This window comes from Heloderma suspectum, chromosome 1, assembly GCF_057233095.1.
Source record: "Heloderma suspectum isolate Gila_16-S chromosome 1, 16-S_ref, whole genome shotgun sequence".
In the NCBI taxonomy this organism is placed as follows: domain Eukaryota; kingdom Metazoa; phylum Chordata; class Lepidosauria; order Squamata; family Helodermatidae; genus Heloderma; species Heloderma suspectum.
The window spans coordinates 27,243,303-27,260,286 of NC_139458.1; the positions used below are offsets into that span (position 1 = coordinate 27,243,303).

The window sequence follows — 16,984 nt, forward strand, 5'->3', positions numbered from 1 at the left end:
CCCCAGGTTAGATGGTCGCTCATGCTAAGGGATGCATTCGGAATGGAACGCCTTCAGCGCAAAGCAGCGCTGTATATATCCCAAAGCATTGTAACTGGGGGACCCCGCATTTAAAAAGAAACTTCTTTAGGGACAGAAAGAGCCCTATAAAACGCAACGGCCTTCCTTTATTAGCAAACAGTCATAGGATTATATTGGGGGGTGGGTGGTGCAAGACACATGGAGGTAGGTCCACCGACGACTTATTTAGTGGTCACGTTTCGCGGTTTCGACCTGGTCTGCAGCCCGGCTTCCTTGGGTGAACGCTCGTTTGTAGCACAGTGCCCAGGGATTTGGTAGGGATCCTTAACCACCTAAGCGCATGAGAGAGACAGACAGACAGAGTGGTGTGTGTGTGTGTCTTTGTGGCTCCCTCTGTAATCGCAATTCAGATTGAAGGGGGGGGGGGAGAGAAATATCTCTTCCCCCACGCAGATATTTGTGTTATTGTAAAAACTGTTGGAAATGCACTGCGAAGGTGTTTGGAGCGGAGTCGGGCTGTTGCCGCCTGCCTGCGTGCAGAGAAGAGAGCGAGGCAGCTCTTAGTTTAAAGAGGGGGAAGCGAATGGATCTCAGCGAAGCCAAGATCCAGCCGCCTGGGAGATCTCGGAGCAGGTGGATCGAGCGAGAACAGAATGGACCCCGCGTCCCCTGGGCGCCCACCTCCAGCCTGGCTGGCTGCTCTCCGGGTTTCGCCGATCATTCCCAACTCTCTCTCCCTTTTTTTTTTTGCCTTTCCGGCGCCAGCCTGCTTGGCTTACCCAATCCCTTTACCTATTCCTCCCCCCCGTTTCCCCCAGGAGACGTCCGTCCCATTTGGGCCTCCTGCCAGTGGGCGGAGGAGGGGGGAGGGAGATGGCCCGGGTCCGGATCACCTCCCCCCTCCACCGAAGACCCTCCGGACCTTGGCTCCTAAACCTGATCGGGGACGGGTTGGGAGGGACTCCCCTTCCCCCCTTTCCTGATTGCTTCCCCCCCCTTCCCCCCCCTTTCCTTTCCCCCTTCTCTTCCCTAAATTCAGTTAATTTCATTTTGGCTGTCGCTCTCCACAAGGCAGCCCTGGCTAAGCAATCGAAGCCGCGCGTGTGCTGGGAGTGTGTTTGAGGGCGGTTTTTCTCCTTCTTCTCCTTCTTCTCGTTCTCTTGCAGGGTACAATGTTAAAAAGCCACCGCTAGTCGCCCCCAGTGCTCCTACTCTCTAGGTCTTTTTTGTCTCTAGTGCAGATTAAACGTCACGTCCGCACTTGAACTTGAATTTTATCCCATTGTACGGAGGCAGACCCAGCCATAGAGAGACAGAGCGCTCCCAGGGAACCGGGCTCCGCCATCTTCACATTGCAATATATCTCCTAGTAATAGCCAGCCCTAACCCAGAAGCACTGGGGGGCTTCCTTCCTAGCAAGACCTTGTGCCAAGCGAGGGGAGGGGGGAAGCCAGTGGCAAAGTGGTGCGAGCAAAGCAAAAAAAAAAAAAGAAAGAAAAAGAAAAGAACAACAACAAAAAACCCCCAACCCAGTGGTACTTGAACTGGCAAAGAGGAGACACAGTTTGGGCTACCCCTTTTAAAAAACAAGCCAAGAAAAGAAAGAATTCTAATTAACCCAGCAAGGGTAATTTTTCTTCCTGCATTTTTCTCTGCGTGTGGGCAAATTCCAATTTTTCTACTTTTGTGCGAGCGTGTGTGTATATAATCCAATTTTTAGGTTTTTTTTTTATTATTAAAGAAAACCCTCCTGGTGGAAGAAGTGCACTTTGCTTCCCCCCCCCTTCTTTTTCTCTCCTCCACCCTCCCACCCCTAAACACTCTGGAAAAATAAAAGTGTCAGCGCCTGGTGAAGGGGGGGGGGAACCATCCTTCTCTCCTGAAGTTCAAGAAAAGATCTGGAAGCGGTGGAAAGGAAAAACAAAACAAAAAGACAGTTGTCTTGCGAAAATAAAACCAAGCCTAACCCTACTCGTTTGATGATGCTTTTTTAATTGAAGGAAGAACCTCATCTTGAGTGCGCCAAGGAGGGGGGGGAAAGAGTTTTTCGCCCTCTCTCTTTCTCTCTTTTTTAGTTCTTTATTGTGCTTTTTCTTTTTAAAAGAAGAAATCCGTCAAGAAGAAAATAGAAGAGGAGGAAGAAGAAGATCGCTCCCCCCTCCTCCAACCCGACCCCCCCTACCCAAGTCCAGCTCTCCGGGCGATGACCGCGTAAATGCAAGTGCAATGTCCCGTCGCAAGCAGGGAAATCCGCAGCACTTATCACAAAGGGAAATTATCACGCGTAAGTTGCAACTCGCGAGGAGCCGGATCGGAAGGAAAAGTGTCTGCGTGTCGTGTGTGTGTGTGTATGTGGGGAGAAGTAAGAGATCGAAACTTGGGGCGCGTGTATGCACCTCGTATGAAATTGACCAGGAAAGATTGGCGCTAGCTGCTGCTGGTGGCGGATGAAGTGAAGGGTCTCTGAGAGTTTAGAAAGAAGGGAGGACGGTGGCGGTGGGCTGTGAACGCGCGTGTAGCTGGCTGGCTTGGGAGGACGAGGGGGAACCGAGGAGAGAGAGAGAGCGCGAGGCGTGCGTGTGTCGGGGGGTGGGGGGAGCAAAGTTTGAGGTGAATTTGCAGGCAGCGTGGAGGTAGCGAAGGAGGCCACGAAGCCGGTGAAGAGGGGGAGAAACTAGCCGTGGAGAGGGGTGGTGTCGGTGTTATCCGCAGCAGGGACTTGGAGAGCCTGGGTGGGGAAAAAAAGCTGGTCCAAAGTTGGCCAGCGCCGGAGAAAAGCGGCAGCCAGGGAAAGAAAGGTGGTGGTGGTGGGGGGGTCATCGCTTAATGGGAACCACATGGAACGGCTGGGCCAGGGATGGAGCGGCGAGGCCGGCGTGGGGAGCTGGGAGAAACAGGAACGGAGGAGGCGGCGCGTTGAAGGCGAGGTGGGTGGGGGGAGAGCCGGGGATGGGGGTTGTTTCCTCCCGTCAGGGAAGCCCAGCTTGGTAACGGGGCCAGAGCCGGACTTTTGGGGGTGTGTGTGTGTGTGTAAGGGATGCCAGTGTACAGGTAGACAGGCTGTAGCCTTTTGCTCGACTTCATCCTTGCCAAGGTTCGGCTGCCCTGTTCGAAACGTTAGAGTGCCTTTGTATATAATGTGTGTGTGTGTGTGTGTGTTGCTTTTTCCAAAACCTGGAGGGCGGGGGGGAGGCAGGTGTGTGCCTGCACGCGGAGTGTGTATGTATATGTGTGTGGAAGCGTGTGGGAAATGGTGTTGTGTGTGTGTGTGTGGGCCAAACCTTTGCTAAGTAAGGTAGCACCATTTTGCACAGCGGAGCGCGCGCGCGCTTTGCAAAGCAGCTTAGAAGTCCTGCAAAAAGGCGCGCCACTTTTGCAAGGAAGGGAGAGGTGGCGGTGGGATCCTGTGGCAGCCAAAAATAGTCCAAGGGAGGACATTGGGTGGCGGTGTGAGAGGGAGAGATCTAGAACGAGGTGCTGCTGGCAACACAGCAGAGGGTGGGGGTGGGGACCCAGGAGTCGCTTGTATAGGAGTTCTGGGGAATCTACATCCAGGGGGTCAGTTTGCCTCATTGCAACTTCTCTTTGCAAAACCTTCTGCCCTGCTAATTAATAATAATTTTAAAAAGGCAATCGCCACCCTGTATTTCGCCGTATTTTTCCTTTGCTTTCTCTAACACTGAAATTCAATAGAAACCCAACGCTTCTGAAGATTTGCAGGCAGCATTGCCTTTTTTTTTTTTTGCCTTTTGCTTTCCTGAATGGCTTTTTTTTTCTTTCGGAGGCTAGGCTCAAACAAGTAAATACATTGAAATGAAAAAAGAAAAGAAATAAACCTAGGCTAGTATTTCTTTTGGAGGGGGGAGGGAGGCGCAGGGGGAGGAGAGACAGAAGAAATCACAGCCCAAACAAACCCCTGCAAACGCCAAAAAGAACAGCTCCGTTGCACGCTTTTGCAAAGCAGCGGTTGCGCGTGTGGAGCTAGGCGAGAGGAGAAGCGGGGGGGGGGGTAGTGTGAGAGAGGGAGAGGGAAGCAAGAGGAGAAGGGGGCCGAGTCGGAGAGACTGTTGAGGGGGAAGAGAGAGAGAGAGAGAGAAAGGAATAGAATATGTATGTTACATTCTTTTAAAATTTAAATATATATCTATACACACACACACACACACACACACACAGCGTCTCCCTTCCCCCAGAAAGCCCAAGACTTGCAGCCATCCGCCAACAGCATTTGGTGACAGCGGTCTCTCTTTCCTCTTTCCTTTGTTAGATCTGATAAAAATGTTCGTAAGAATACATCGGAATTATATTGATTGGCGAATGCAGTCGCTCGACCTGGCATGGCGTTTGGCTTGTGAATGTTATTTTTCCTTCCCCACCCCGCTACTTTATTTTTTCTTCTTCTCTTTCCATCCTCCCCCTACCATTTTTCCCTCCCCCCCATTATTAACCGACTACAGCATCAATGAAGATGTATTTGATATCGGCCTTTTAATTGATTCTGAACCCTATTTTGCAACGGCGAGTTGATGGTGTTGCTGAACCAGCAGGAAAAAGTGGATTTAAAAAACCCAAACCAAACCCCAAACATCTTTTGAGCAAACTGCATTGCCCTCCTTTTTTCTTCTTTTGGCATTTAGAAAACCTAACCGGTTTGTAAATTACCTTTCGCTTTGGGAGAGGGAAAGTGGAGGTGGGTCTTATCCCTCCTTTATTAAAAAAATCCATATTATTTCAAGTAACTCTGTTTTGTGGTTTTGTTTTCTGCATGGTTTGTATGAGGAGTTTGTTTTTTTGACATGGGGAAGAAGATAGAAAAAGGTGAAAAGGCAGTACATAGTAATAATAGGAAAAGAAAAGGTACACTGGCACATTTTGTTTCAAATTATGTTTTGGGATGAGGTTAAAACAGGTGGGCTTGTGTTCGTGAATTTCAGTTCTCCTTTTCCTCCTATTGTGTAAATTAAAAGTATAGGTTGGTGTTAGGTGTATTGGAAGGGTACCCCATGGTTCTGCCTACAGTGTGGCTTAATGGTGAATGAAGGTTTAGGCTGGAAGGGAGAGAAACAGTGCAATTTCTTTCTATCCTCAGCTCTTCCATTCATCTTTCCGTCTGGAAGGGACTTAACAACAAGAGACATCAAAGTGTCCTCTTGAACTGGGGAGGAAAAAGGGGTGGTGGTGGTGAGGAAGATAACAACCAGAGAGGTGATGGACATAAAGGGTGTATGTGTATAGATTAGAAGAAAAGAAAAGAAAAAGATCAAGAAAATGTAACCCATGTTTGGGCCATAAGAGTTCTAGAGAGATGGTTTCATCAGACGGCTGTTGAACCAATTTCCAGGAAGGAGTTATGCATTATTAAAGAGGAGCTTGTTTAAAAAAGAAAGGAAGAAATCTAGACAAGTTTGATGAGAAGCACAAACAAGAAGGACCAAATAACTAAGTAAATTAATATGAATTTCCCCTCCCCCCTCCCCCAAGCACTCTTTTCTGAATGGATAGTATCCTGAGAACTGCATTTCTTTGATGGCTCACTGTCAAGCAATCTATCAGGAGAATGGCATTGCATTTCAGGGTACACTACTAAGTGGGGGTTGTAGAGTCAGGCAGGAGAATGGGTTTAATTCTAACCATCCTATTGGTGTTCATTAGATTTTAGTCCCTGTGGGTGCTAAAAGATAAGACTGCTAACCTGAATGGCAAACAAGTAGAAAGTGAGTGTGTGAAAAATATTTACAGTCTGTGTCCTATACATGTTTACTTAGATGTAAGCACTGCTGAGTTCAGTGGGGCTTAGTCCCAAGTAAGTATGCATAGGATTTGGGGTCTTAAGTGTACATTCCAGATACAGTTCAGATCAATGGAGGTGTTTGTTATTGTCTACAGTGACTGCACTCTAACTTTATAACTGCACTCATGGTTATTTTTATTTATTTAGAGATAGGCTTCTTTGATTCTTGTGACTTCCATCCCTCTTCCCAAATGTATTCTACCTTGTTTGTGATAGATGAAGAGCTGATGAATGAACACATTTGAGTTTGTCTCTGGTGATGGCTTACTGTAGAAAAAATAGCAAGTTACATAACATTTAGAAAGTGAAAATGGGATCTCTAAAAATCCAGACAGAGATGTGGTAGGACCTTTCTGTACAGAAGGTGATAAAAAGTTTAATAGCTAGAAGAGTGAGATTTCTGCACTAGTTAAGCATTTTAGGAATGGAAGGATATGTTAGCCTGGAATTAAAGTAACCTTTTCTGCCAGCGAAATGACCTTCGTTCATAAGACAGTTGAACCCAGCTGAAGAAACGGAGCATGGGGGGGATTGAGAAAAATATGAAAACATTTCTGGGGAAAAACATCAGATTTCTGAAGTCCATGGTCAACAGGTTACTTGTTGGTTTTCGTGATTTGACCCTGTTGATTTGTACCATGCCCACATGATCTCAGTAGAGAGAAAACACCCTTTATTTATTTTTAATTTGTTTTCAGGTTTTCCTTAGTAGAAGAATTTCTGCCATTCAGAGGCGATCAAGGAAACTTAACATGCATGTTAAACAAAGCATAATAGGTATAACTAAAGAATTAGCCAGGAAGGAATTTGTAGAGATGGTTGCATTTTTTGGCATACCTGTAGGGCTGTAACACATACATGTCTCTAGCAGGTGTTACAGGCCGAGTTAAAGAAGGGCTTTGACAATATTGCCTCCTCCATTATCTGCATCCAAGCTGTACCTTACCAGTTCGTACGTGATACATTTTACTTAAAATTGCAGGTTTTAAACAGATTTTTAAGGAAATTATAACTCTTGGTTTTGTTTTAAAACAATTCACCCACCCCCCATTTTTGGATGCTTCCTAGTATTTTTCCCACTGTCTTCATTCTTCCTTTGAGTTGTGTGATTTGCTCAGCATAAGAAATGGCTTTGTGAATGGATGATGGAATAAGAAACAGCTTTGCTTTTCATTGGTAGGCAAACACGGAGGAGACTATTTTGTCAAGCTTATTGAAACATTCTAGCAAGCATGGCTAGGGATCTCCCCCCACCATCCCATTTTTGTTAATAGCAACGCATATATATATATATATGTGTGTGTGTGTCCTTGTCTAGCATTATCAAATGTATTGTGGTGTGTGTTGAACAAAGGACTGTCTTCTGGTGCACTAAACACAAATGGTGATCTCCAGGTAAAGAGGCCATATTATAGATGTCACTGCTTCTAATTGGCACCTATTCTCCTTCCCTTATCAGAACGAAGTGTGTTTGGAGTTTAATCTATTAGTTTAGCACATCTTGCACAAGGCGTTTCTTTTCCCTTTTACATTTCCTATCTAGATTGCCCTGCACCCTCTTGTTTGTTGATACAAAATACTTTCCAAAATAAACTTTGCTAGTTTCTTCAGCTGAATAGCAAGTCACATTTGTGCCTTGTGGTGCTCAGTGGCTAGCTTTGACGGCTAGGGGGCGCTCATAGCCTGTCTCATAGAAATTTCGGGTTGGTTCCCAGCACTGGTGGAGGCAAGAAAATATAATAATAGGTAGAAGGGAGTCCTTTTCACTACTGCAAAAATGTTTTAGGTGTAAAGTTGTGGTATTGATTTTCATGCTGAGATCTATATGGTACAAGATGAGAGAGATTGCAAGTTAGATAAATCTATTTTCTAAGCAAATTATGACTGATTAAGCAGCTCCGGCAAGATAGATGTCTTTTAATTAAAATTAGTTTTTAATGGTGTCTTTTACTGTCAGCAGCTTGCCTTTGCTTTCGCCATTCTGAGTTGCTGGATTAGCTAAGAGCGAAGAGTAGGCTCGTGTACAAATATGAAAATGTATATGCATCCAGTGATTAATTTGTCTTCTGTGTAGGTTTAGATTTGTGCACAGCGAGCCCGGAAGATTGTTACAGTGGAATATATAAATATAATGATTGCGAACTATAAAGGGCCAGCTGAGCTAAATCCTTAAGAAAATGTGGTCTAACTCAATATGCACAACAGGGTATGAACATCCGTGTGAGTTGTGTATACAGACACACACGCCTTTTTCTCTTTAGTGTATATTTGTATATGCACACAATATGTTGTACATTGTGAACAGCAGAGATGGGACTGACCAAACGAAATCCTTAAAAAGCTACATATATTTACTAGGGGGATGTGTGCTAGTTCAAATGGATGTTCTGTGTGCATATGTGTGCATGCATAAATTCAGCAGAAGAATTGTCAACAGAACAATACGTATGAATGTAACTCACAACAGTGAATGTTTAATGAAACCAGATCCTTCAAAAGCTGTGTGTTAGTGCAGGGTATGTTTGTGCAAATTATTATCACACATACACACGGATCTTTATGCCACGTGCATACGTATTTGAGCATTCAGTAAAAGATGAAAATAGTTATCGAACGTCTCTAAATATTATGTATAGCTGTGATGGGGCAGAACCTTCAGAAGTTGTGTGATAATAGTCATGGCTCTGAAGGTCAGAACTCCACATGGGCAGGTTGTCTAACTTTTAATTGCTCTCTTATAGTAATAAACATAGGTTTTTCCTATGTTAAAAGGAATAGAAATGAACTTACAGCACATCGTGTTTCTTTGTGTGTGTGTGTGTGTGTGTGTGTATGTTTGTATAAGTGTGTGTGTGTGTGTGTTTCTAACAGTGTTCCCATGATTTGCACACATCTTGTTAGTGTCGACATCACTGGAATGCTTTCATGCCCAAATGTATATCATTTAATGGGTTATATAGAGAGAATCAGGGTATCTGGGAATGCCAGGGGAACGTGTTTATGAGGAAGTTTGTCAGGTTATGGTATTGTCAGTTCTTCCACAGATTTCTTTCTCATGTTAGGGCACAGTATGTAGGTGGATGTTCTTTGCTGACAGGGTAGAGGGCTCCATTTGAACTTGAAAGAGAAATAAATTGGGTCAGACAAAAGACTAGGGCTGTCGCCCACTATAGAAAAAGCCTTCACTCTCAACTAGACAGGGCCTGCAATTTATCTGATGATTCCTCTATTTCATTTAGTGTTCGCATTCAGTTTGTTGGAAGCATAGAGACAGTGGGCAGTTGATTTGACTAACCTGGAAGATGAAGTGTTCAGAAAGTGTTCCCCCCAACACACCTTTGTTGTTAAAAATGCTCCAGTTTTGTCAAGAAGAACTTGCTTCAATCTTTAAAACTTTTCACAATATTTTCAGAAAGAAACAAAATGGTCCTTGGTAACCAAGGAGGCACCTCTGCCATGCAAAACATTTAAAGTCTTCCTTACGAAGATGTTCACTGCGTCCAGCCTGCTTTCTGTTTTCTTTCCAAAACAGTATTTCCCCCCCTCTTGCTTATTGCTCAGTGAACGCTGCTTAATTTAAAGAGGTGGATAAGCTTCGAAAAGAAAACAACAGCAAGATCCTATACATGTTTACTCAAAAGTAAGGCCCACTGTGTTCAATGACGGCTTAATCCTAGGTCAGTTTGCACAGGATTGTATCCTAAGCGATCTTTTTGTCCTGTATGAAGGCATACCTTAAAAGTTTAGTGATGCCGGAAAAAGCATCATGCAAGCTATTAAACAGTTGCAATAGAAATACAAAGATAAAGAGCTCTAGAGCACAATCCCATCAGCATGTGGCTGTGCAGCTTCCATTCCTTTCAATGGGCCTTGTGCAGAAGGCTTGGCTGCAAGCTTGCATTTGGTTATGCTTGCCTGGGACTTCGGTGAGACCAGAGCACATGTAACATGGGCGCATGAGAAGTGCAAACATACTGATGCATATATCTTTATAACAAGATGAGGGAAAACCGGCGCTCGCACTGAGCAGGCATTACTAATAAATGTGCGATCTTTCCAGTGGCTGTTATATTTCTGCTTATTTACTTTCATAAAGTGTCCTTTTGTAGTCCCTTTCCACCCTCAGCAGTGAAGGCGGTTGTGTATTCACAGTGAGTTACAGTTTCTCAACATCATCTAGATTTGCTCCCTCCCTCCCTTGGAAAAAAAAAAAAAAACAGCTGTCAACTAAGTCTTTACTATATACAGGGGACTCTTACGCAGCAGGACATCCCCTCCTCTTGTTCTTCCCAAGGCATATATTTTTTTAGAAAAATGTCTGATGGCTTTTTGAAAACAAATGAAAGAACACAGACTTCATGCAGTATAGGCATGCACCAGAGAGGGGGGAGGAAGAGGAAGAAAGTGATGGTGGCAGCGATGCTGCAGGAATATCATTTTCTGGCATAAATGACACCAGATTGGGGATTTGATTAATGGTATGATGTTAATAGGGGCTGGCTTGGGTATTATTTTATTTTATTTTATTTTATTTATTTTTGCATATGCAAGACTTCTGGCTCAGTGCAAAGAATTCATTTTATGAAAGAGCACGCAGATTTGTGTGTTTTGTGGGCACTGAAGTGCTTGTTGGGAATTGTGAGTGCTTGTGTGCATATCATGATATAGAAAGAAGGAACAGAGAGCGATTGCATGCAGAAAGTCACCTCCGCTTCACTTTTTATTTTTTGCTTTTAATGAGTCTGGAATCAGCCGACCCAATATGTTGGGTTTTGGAACACCTGAACTTCTGTTAACTTGAAAAATGACCCCAAAAGAGTTTGAGTGTGAGTAATGGTGGTGATTTAGAACTCCCCTGAATTCTCCCTTTTGACACTTGACAAGGATTCCACCTGTGTTTCAATCCACAGCAGAAATCAAATGCATTGATTTTTCTCATTTGCGTTTTGCTGTTGTTCATATATTGCTAAGGATCTATAATCCAGGCAGCCTGTTCAAGTGTAGCCAAGAGTATAGAAATTCCCTGTGTGGACTCCCCCCTCCTCTTTGAGTATCCATTCTCCCCACTCCTTTCTCTATTTAGTTTTAACTAAAACAAATCTATTCACACAGGAACAAAGGAAGCGTTTGTATCGCATCATCTCAGTCCCTGATTTATCTGTGAAGATTTACAGCTTTCGTGGTCTACACAAGAACCTATGCATTTTAGCCTTTCAGTTGCAATAAATCTTTTTCTTCCTCCCTCTTGTGCACCTAGAGCAACTAGTTTATTTAGCAAAACATACATCACCTTTGTTCCATTAACACTATATATATATGTAGCTTTTGATTTAACTAAGGGCAGAGGCATGTCTGAAATTTAGGGAAGCAGGACTGGGGTAATGCTGGGTATTCTAGAGAATGGAGATGACCACAGCTCCATGCAGTTAGAGGCACCATTTTGTAAGGTTTTAAGTGGCCTCCATGAGATCGCTAGACTTTGATTCCGCTGTAAGATTTGTATTTGTGTTGAAATGTGCTGGGCGTTTTATTTTTAACTCATCTCTCTTTTCTTCCTTTCTTTTCCACTGCAGCTATTTTTTTGAGGCATTTGTCCTACATTCAAGTGTGTGATGGGGTTTACTTGTTTTCTAAGATACAGGCTAGTTCTTCCAGAGGTGTCTGACCTGCAGGTTTACGGAGGAGTGCAGAAACTCACAGTTGTATGAATATATTTGCAAATAGCATTCAATCTAAATGAGCAATTCCAAGTTATCCTCTACTTCCTTTTTAAACACACCTTAATACTGATTCCTCTGCTTTCCATAGTAATTGGAAGCCATTTACATCTGAAGCCTGATCAGTAGTCTTTGCCTAGCATTAAAAGGGGTACTGCAGCAACAAAAACAACATCTTTCCCATGTTTGAGCCACATACAGAACTGGACGTGATTGTCACCTTCATGACACAGCAAGACCAAAGGATGAAGGGGACACGGAGATGGAACTGTCTTCTCCCTTCCCAAGAGCTGCTTTCGCACTTGACTTTTTAAAAAGTGCATTTGGGACTCCCTTGCGCTTAGATTTGTGCCAGTTGTGAATGCTGTTAATGCAAGATAGAATGTGGAAGAGAAACTGAATGTGCATGTTCGCCAGTATAGGTGTTATATATTTATTATATTTTTATTACCTTTGAAAGCAACGTAAAAAAGTTGCCGGCCCACAAAACTGGGCAACCCATGGATATTTGTCTGCCAATAGCTACCTCTGTTAATTATTTGTGCTTAGGTGAGAGGCTATTATAAGGCTGCTGTGGACCAGTTTAAGTAAGCCTCTCATGTGAAATAGCTGTTATGTGTAGGTTGGATCTTCATGGATCGATCGAGATACCTGGTCTGTTTTGTGCACGACCTCCAGATGGCTGGAATTAACAGTCATGATCTACCATTTTACACCATTAGATTGAGTTATACCTCTCCCCTACATTAGTCTTTCCTCTTTCTTTTGGGTTTATTTTCCATGGAAATGTATGTCCGCAGCTTCAGCCCCCCCCCCCCCTGACTACTAAAGGAAAAAAAGTGTGCAAGGCTGTGATACTGCTGAAGTTTAGATACGATGGAATACTTTTCCCAGCTTGAGAAGGATTTGAAGGCAAAATAAATGATACAGGTGGGATGGTTGGCAGAGAAGTTTTCCAGGAACTGTGTTCTTTACATCGGTGGCATCCTCAAAACTCTCACTCTGTGACTGATCCAGGTGATCTTCTCACTTGCAGCTGCATAACTCTGGTGGGTGTGTTGTGTGTGTTGGGGGGAGATAATTTCAGATGGAGGCATAGCATCTATTTAAAAGATGGTTTATGGGCAGCATCTTAAGATGAAAGTAATTCCTCCAGTGGACGTCTGGGTAAAGCTTTAGAATGTAGGGCTTTTGCCTTCTTCATGTAACCAAGGTTCAGAAATCTGGGTGCAACAGCTTGGAGATGTTGGGAGTGCTGGAAGATCCTCACAGGGGGCCAGAAACGGGAGACTGAGTGATATACCTTTGAAGTTAGGATTTCCCTGCAGAGGGGTGCAGCTGGCAAATGCTGCATGATTCATCATTTCATCATTACAAAACGCAGTCAGATCTGGTTAATCTGCAGTCTGCTCATCTGGGTCTGTGAAGAGATTTACATGGTAACCAACCTTACCAACATTGTACCCATGGCGATAGCAGCACCTCTGCAGAGGACTGTCGCAGCAGCATTTCCATTGGCCTCAAGCATGTTTCTGATGTTGTGTAGAACCTAGGTATCTTTAGCACCCAGGATGGAGGAGAGAGAATATTTGCATTATTTTTTAAGGAAGGGGCAGATCAGTGGATTGTTTTAGGGGCCAGAAGCAGCAAGACATTGGCCCCTAAAACAATCCATTGTTCTGCCCCTTCCTTAAAAAGAAATAATAAATAAGAATTCCTTCTGTACTGGGTGATAGCGTTAGAAAAGGGAGTGAAAGACATGTTTTTTTCATTTAAATCTCTGCCATTTAAATACAATTGCAATACTTTAAAACTAAGTATGTCCAAAGAGCTCACTTCACATCTTAATTTTTTAAAGCAATAAAAATACAAAGTGCGAATGCAACAGATAGGTACCACAGAGGTACGCTCGTCAGGCAACAGCTTCCTGTTGACTGTGTGGACGGTGTGGCAAACCTGGGTTTGCCTTTTCATAATATGTGAAATGGCCCTCAGGAGCTCAATTCAAAAGCAGCCAATGGCTAATATTTACACTTAAACCCAGTGGTTTCTTGTCTCATGCTCAGTATCCTCCTGTAAAGGATTTCTACCCTGTGAAGGAGATCTAAACCTTGTAATATTAAACATGAGTTACATGTGCTTCCCTACCTCCTACCCTGCCCCAGCTCCAACATGTTTTAAAATCACACGGCTATCACCACCCAAAGAATAGCATTGGTGGTGGAATTGGTTTGCAAAACTCCTGGTGAAGAATGGCATGATTATTAAGCCACTTGATCTGTAGTCTGTTTCAGTCAGTTGGAATGCAAGGCTTGTGATACTGCTGTTGTTCTGGAGCTAACTATAAAATATGGAAATTACTTCTACTTCTACTACTACTACTATTATTATGAATAATAATAATACAAGGAGGTGGTGTTGACAGGCTCTGATATCCCTATCTAAGAGGGGCGTTATGTATATTACCACCTGGAGCATTCAATTTGATTTCATGGCATCTAGGTTGTATTGGTTGCTAGAATATTTTTAAGGGGACTAGTGAACATTATTATTATTATTACTATTATTATTATTATTTTATATTTCTATTAAGTAGTTGCACTAATAGTAGAGCATTCACAGTCGAAGCATTTTCTATCCTTGGGTATGTGTGTGTTTCTAAGGGCCTCCAAATATAAAGGAATCATAGTCTTAGGACTGAAAAATGGTAATATTGAGTATGGCATGGGTGGACAGACATCAGGCTTGTAGGATCTACTTTTTTCTTTTTTACTAGATTCCCGAGATCTACCAACTGGAGCCAGGTATAGTGACTCAGTGAGGCAGATAGACCCTTACCATTAAAGGGTACCTTTGAGCACACAAGTTTGTTTTAATTACCAGAAATGAACTTTTGGCTTTTTCACAATAATCCACTCCTGATTTCTCTCCAGCTTTCCTTTGCTTCAGCAGCCAGAGAGAGAGAAAAAGAGAGAGAGAGAGAGCTTTCGCTGTTGCTGTTGTTAAACAGTTAGAAGTCAGAGACTGTTGCAGATCTACAGCAAGTCAGACAGAGATCTACCAGGAGATTCCAATCTACCTTTTGCCCATCCTTGGAGTAAGGCCCTTGGAGGATACATTCAGGCACAGTGAATGGCTCCTTCTATGAAGCCAAGAAAGCTGTCTTAATTTCCTGTGTGTGTGTGCGGGTGTGTGTGAATGAAAACCTGGAGTGATTTCTTTCTTTCCTTCCGATGAACATGTCAGAGACAGACAGCAATGTTTTTCATTCCCTGGAATTCACAGTTGTAGCTCAGAGAAGCTAGGCCGAAGCATGCAGTGTGGGGAGCCCTTCTGTGTTGCCACACCCAGGCATAACTTCTTCAGTTCAGCATGGGGTCCTTACTGGCTTTGGACACAAGTTATTGAGTGCTGCTGTTGTGTATGCCCCGTTGACATGAATGCCAGTGTCTTAGGAGTAGTGTCTGTGGTTTGTACCTGTTTTCCTTCCACGGTGGGCTCATTTGTGTCACAATCTGAATGTAGCATTTGTGGATGGGTTGAAGGGAAAGCATTTGGAACAGAAGAAAGTTTGCATTTGGCTGTTTACACACAAGTACATATAGAGGTGTGCTAAATTTGCCTCTCACTTTTTCTCATGAGTATGGTCAGTTTTAAAAAAAGATACTATGGCACCAGAGTTTCCATTAATTTCCCGTGTAGAAGCCCTTCAAACTTTTGATCAAATTCCAGTTAAGTACAGATTTTTTTCTGACCGATACACACACCAACCCCTTATATATGATATAGCTTATACAGTGAACTTCTCCTTAGGCTGTTTTATCCCAGCTGTCCCACAAGCATATTCATGATACGTTCAAGAGTTACAATCAGTGAGTGTCTTTTTTTCTTCAGTGATTTTGTTATGTTGTTATGTGTGTTCACTTTTGTTTCCTCTTTTTCAAAACTTCATTTTGAAATAAAATTCCATTTTAATTAGGCCAGGTGAATTATTGATGACCCCATTTACTCTGGAATAAACTATCAAAGTTAATAGATACTTTTTAGGGAGAAGGTTCTTTATTTGGTTTATACCCTGCCTTTCTACCACAAAATGGCACTCAAGGCAGCTTTGGATTGCAACTAGAGATAATTTTTGCCACAAGTCGTTTTATCAGCCCAGCTTTTGTTATGAGTTATTAAATTTAAAATGGAATTAAAATAACTTCAAAAAACTTTACTTAATTCCTTTGAAACGACTGACGATCTTTCAAGAGGGCTTTGTGCTGGGAGAAAATGTAAAGCTGATTTCCTAAAATATTAAGACTGCCAAAGAATGAAAAGGGTGCCAGGTTTTATTTTTAACAATATTTTTACAATTCTTACAATATATTTTTAAACAATTTTTAACAAACATGCTATTGCAGACTGTTTGGGGTGGGGGTAGAGAGGGACAAGAGGATTTCATATGAATGGGCACGTGTGTCCTTAACTAATTACGGTGAGGCCATAGTAATGCAAGATGCCACTGGGTTGGGCAGATAAATCTGGAAACTGATGAGGTTAATAGCTTTACATTCCCAGACCAAAATGGAAGAAATTGTGTTTTATATCTATATATATTCCTTCTGAGGGTACACTATAATGATTAGTTAGAGAAAATAAAAGAAAAATATGAATAATTCAGTTGCTGACAACTGAAGGAGATTTTGGAATTGTGACCTAGACAGGGTCTGGAAACTTAACAAGAGTCATGGTTTTCCACTCATTCCCCCTCTCCCCTTTCTTTTCTTGGAGCGAAAAATATCTCCTACACCATAAAGATAATAAAGGATTAAAAAGAAACACCAACGCCATTAATATATGTATACATAGTTAGAGCACTGTAATTTCAGAAACACATCTAACTTTAAAGAAGAGCAGGATGGCTATGGGAAATGCCAAGAGGCATTTTTGGATTTATTCTGTTCCCCCCCTCCATTCTCTGTGTTTCTTCCTTATGTACCTTGGCTCAGTTCAGCTGTGCTACTTACTTTGCCTCTTCCAGCTCTTTTACCTTATCTCCCTTTGTGCATGTGTGTTTTAATATTTTGACACTCTGCTTCTACCTAATAGGAATTCTTTCCTAGAAACGGTGCATATGTTGTCTAAAGAAGTCTTTTCACAGCACTTGTATTTCCCCCCTTTCCCTTTTGGCTCTAAAATTATGTATATGTAATTGGTAATTAAAGGTGCAAGCTCTCTTCAATATAAACAGTATTGCTCAATGTTAGATCATTAAAAGGAACAGAAGCACTAAATAATTACCTTTTGCATTGTGACAAACCATTCGCACAGAAATCCACTGACTTCCCGCTCAGCACCAGGGTTATGATTACATTTTCACGATGGCAAAGAGTCTTTTCATAAAATAAATTGGTAAATTAATTATGTTGCATTGTCTACCGGCTGCTTTTAAAGTAAACTTAGAGGAAGG

At 42.7% G+C, this 16,984-nt stretch overlaps 1 protein-coding gene across 8 annotated transcripts in view; it reads left to right on the plus strand.

Annotated features, from left to right (window-relative positions):
• The first annotated feature begins 1,112 nt into the window (after positions 1 to 1,112).
• The window catches only part of BCL11B (BCL11 transcription factor B), a 178,541-nt gene continuing 162,669 nt past the window's right edge, over positions 1,113 to 16,984 (plus strand). For 2 of the 8 annotated variants that reach the window (XM_084839360.1, XM_084839409.1), the window contains exon 1: positions 1,322 to 2,305. In XM_084839360.1, coding sequence (XP_084695486.1) covers positions 2,248 to 2,305 — 58 coding nt within the window. In that variant the 5' untranslated portion in view covers positions 1,322 to 2,247. Of the gene's footprint in view, positions 2,306 to 2,628; positions 2,949 to 3,045; positions 3,116 to 16,984 lie in introns of those variants that run through there. The other 6 variants (XM_084839400.1, XM_084839370.1, XM_084839417.1 and 3 more) reach the window with 6 other exon arrangements.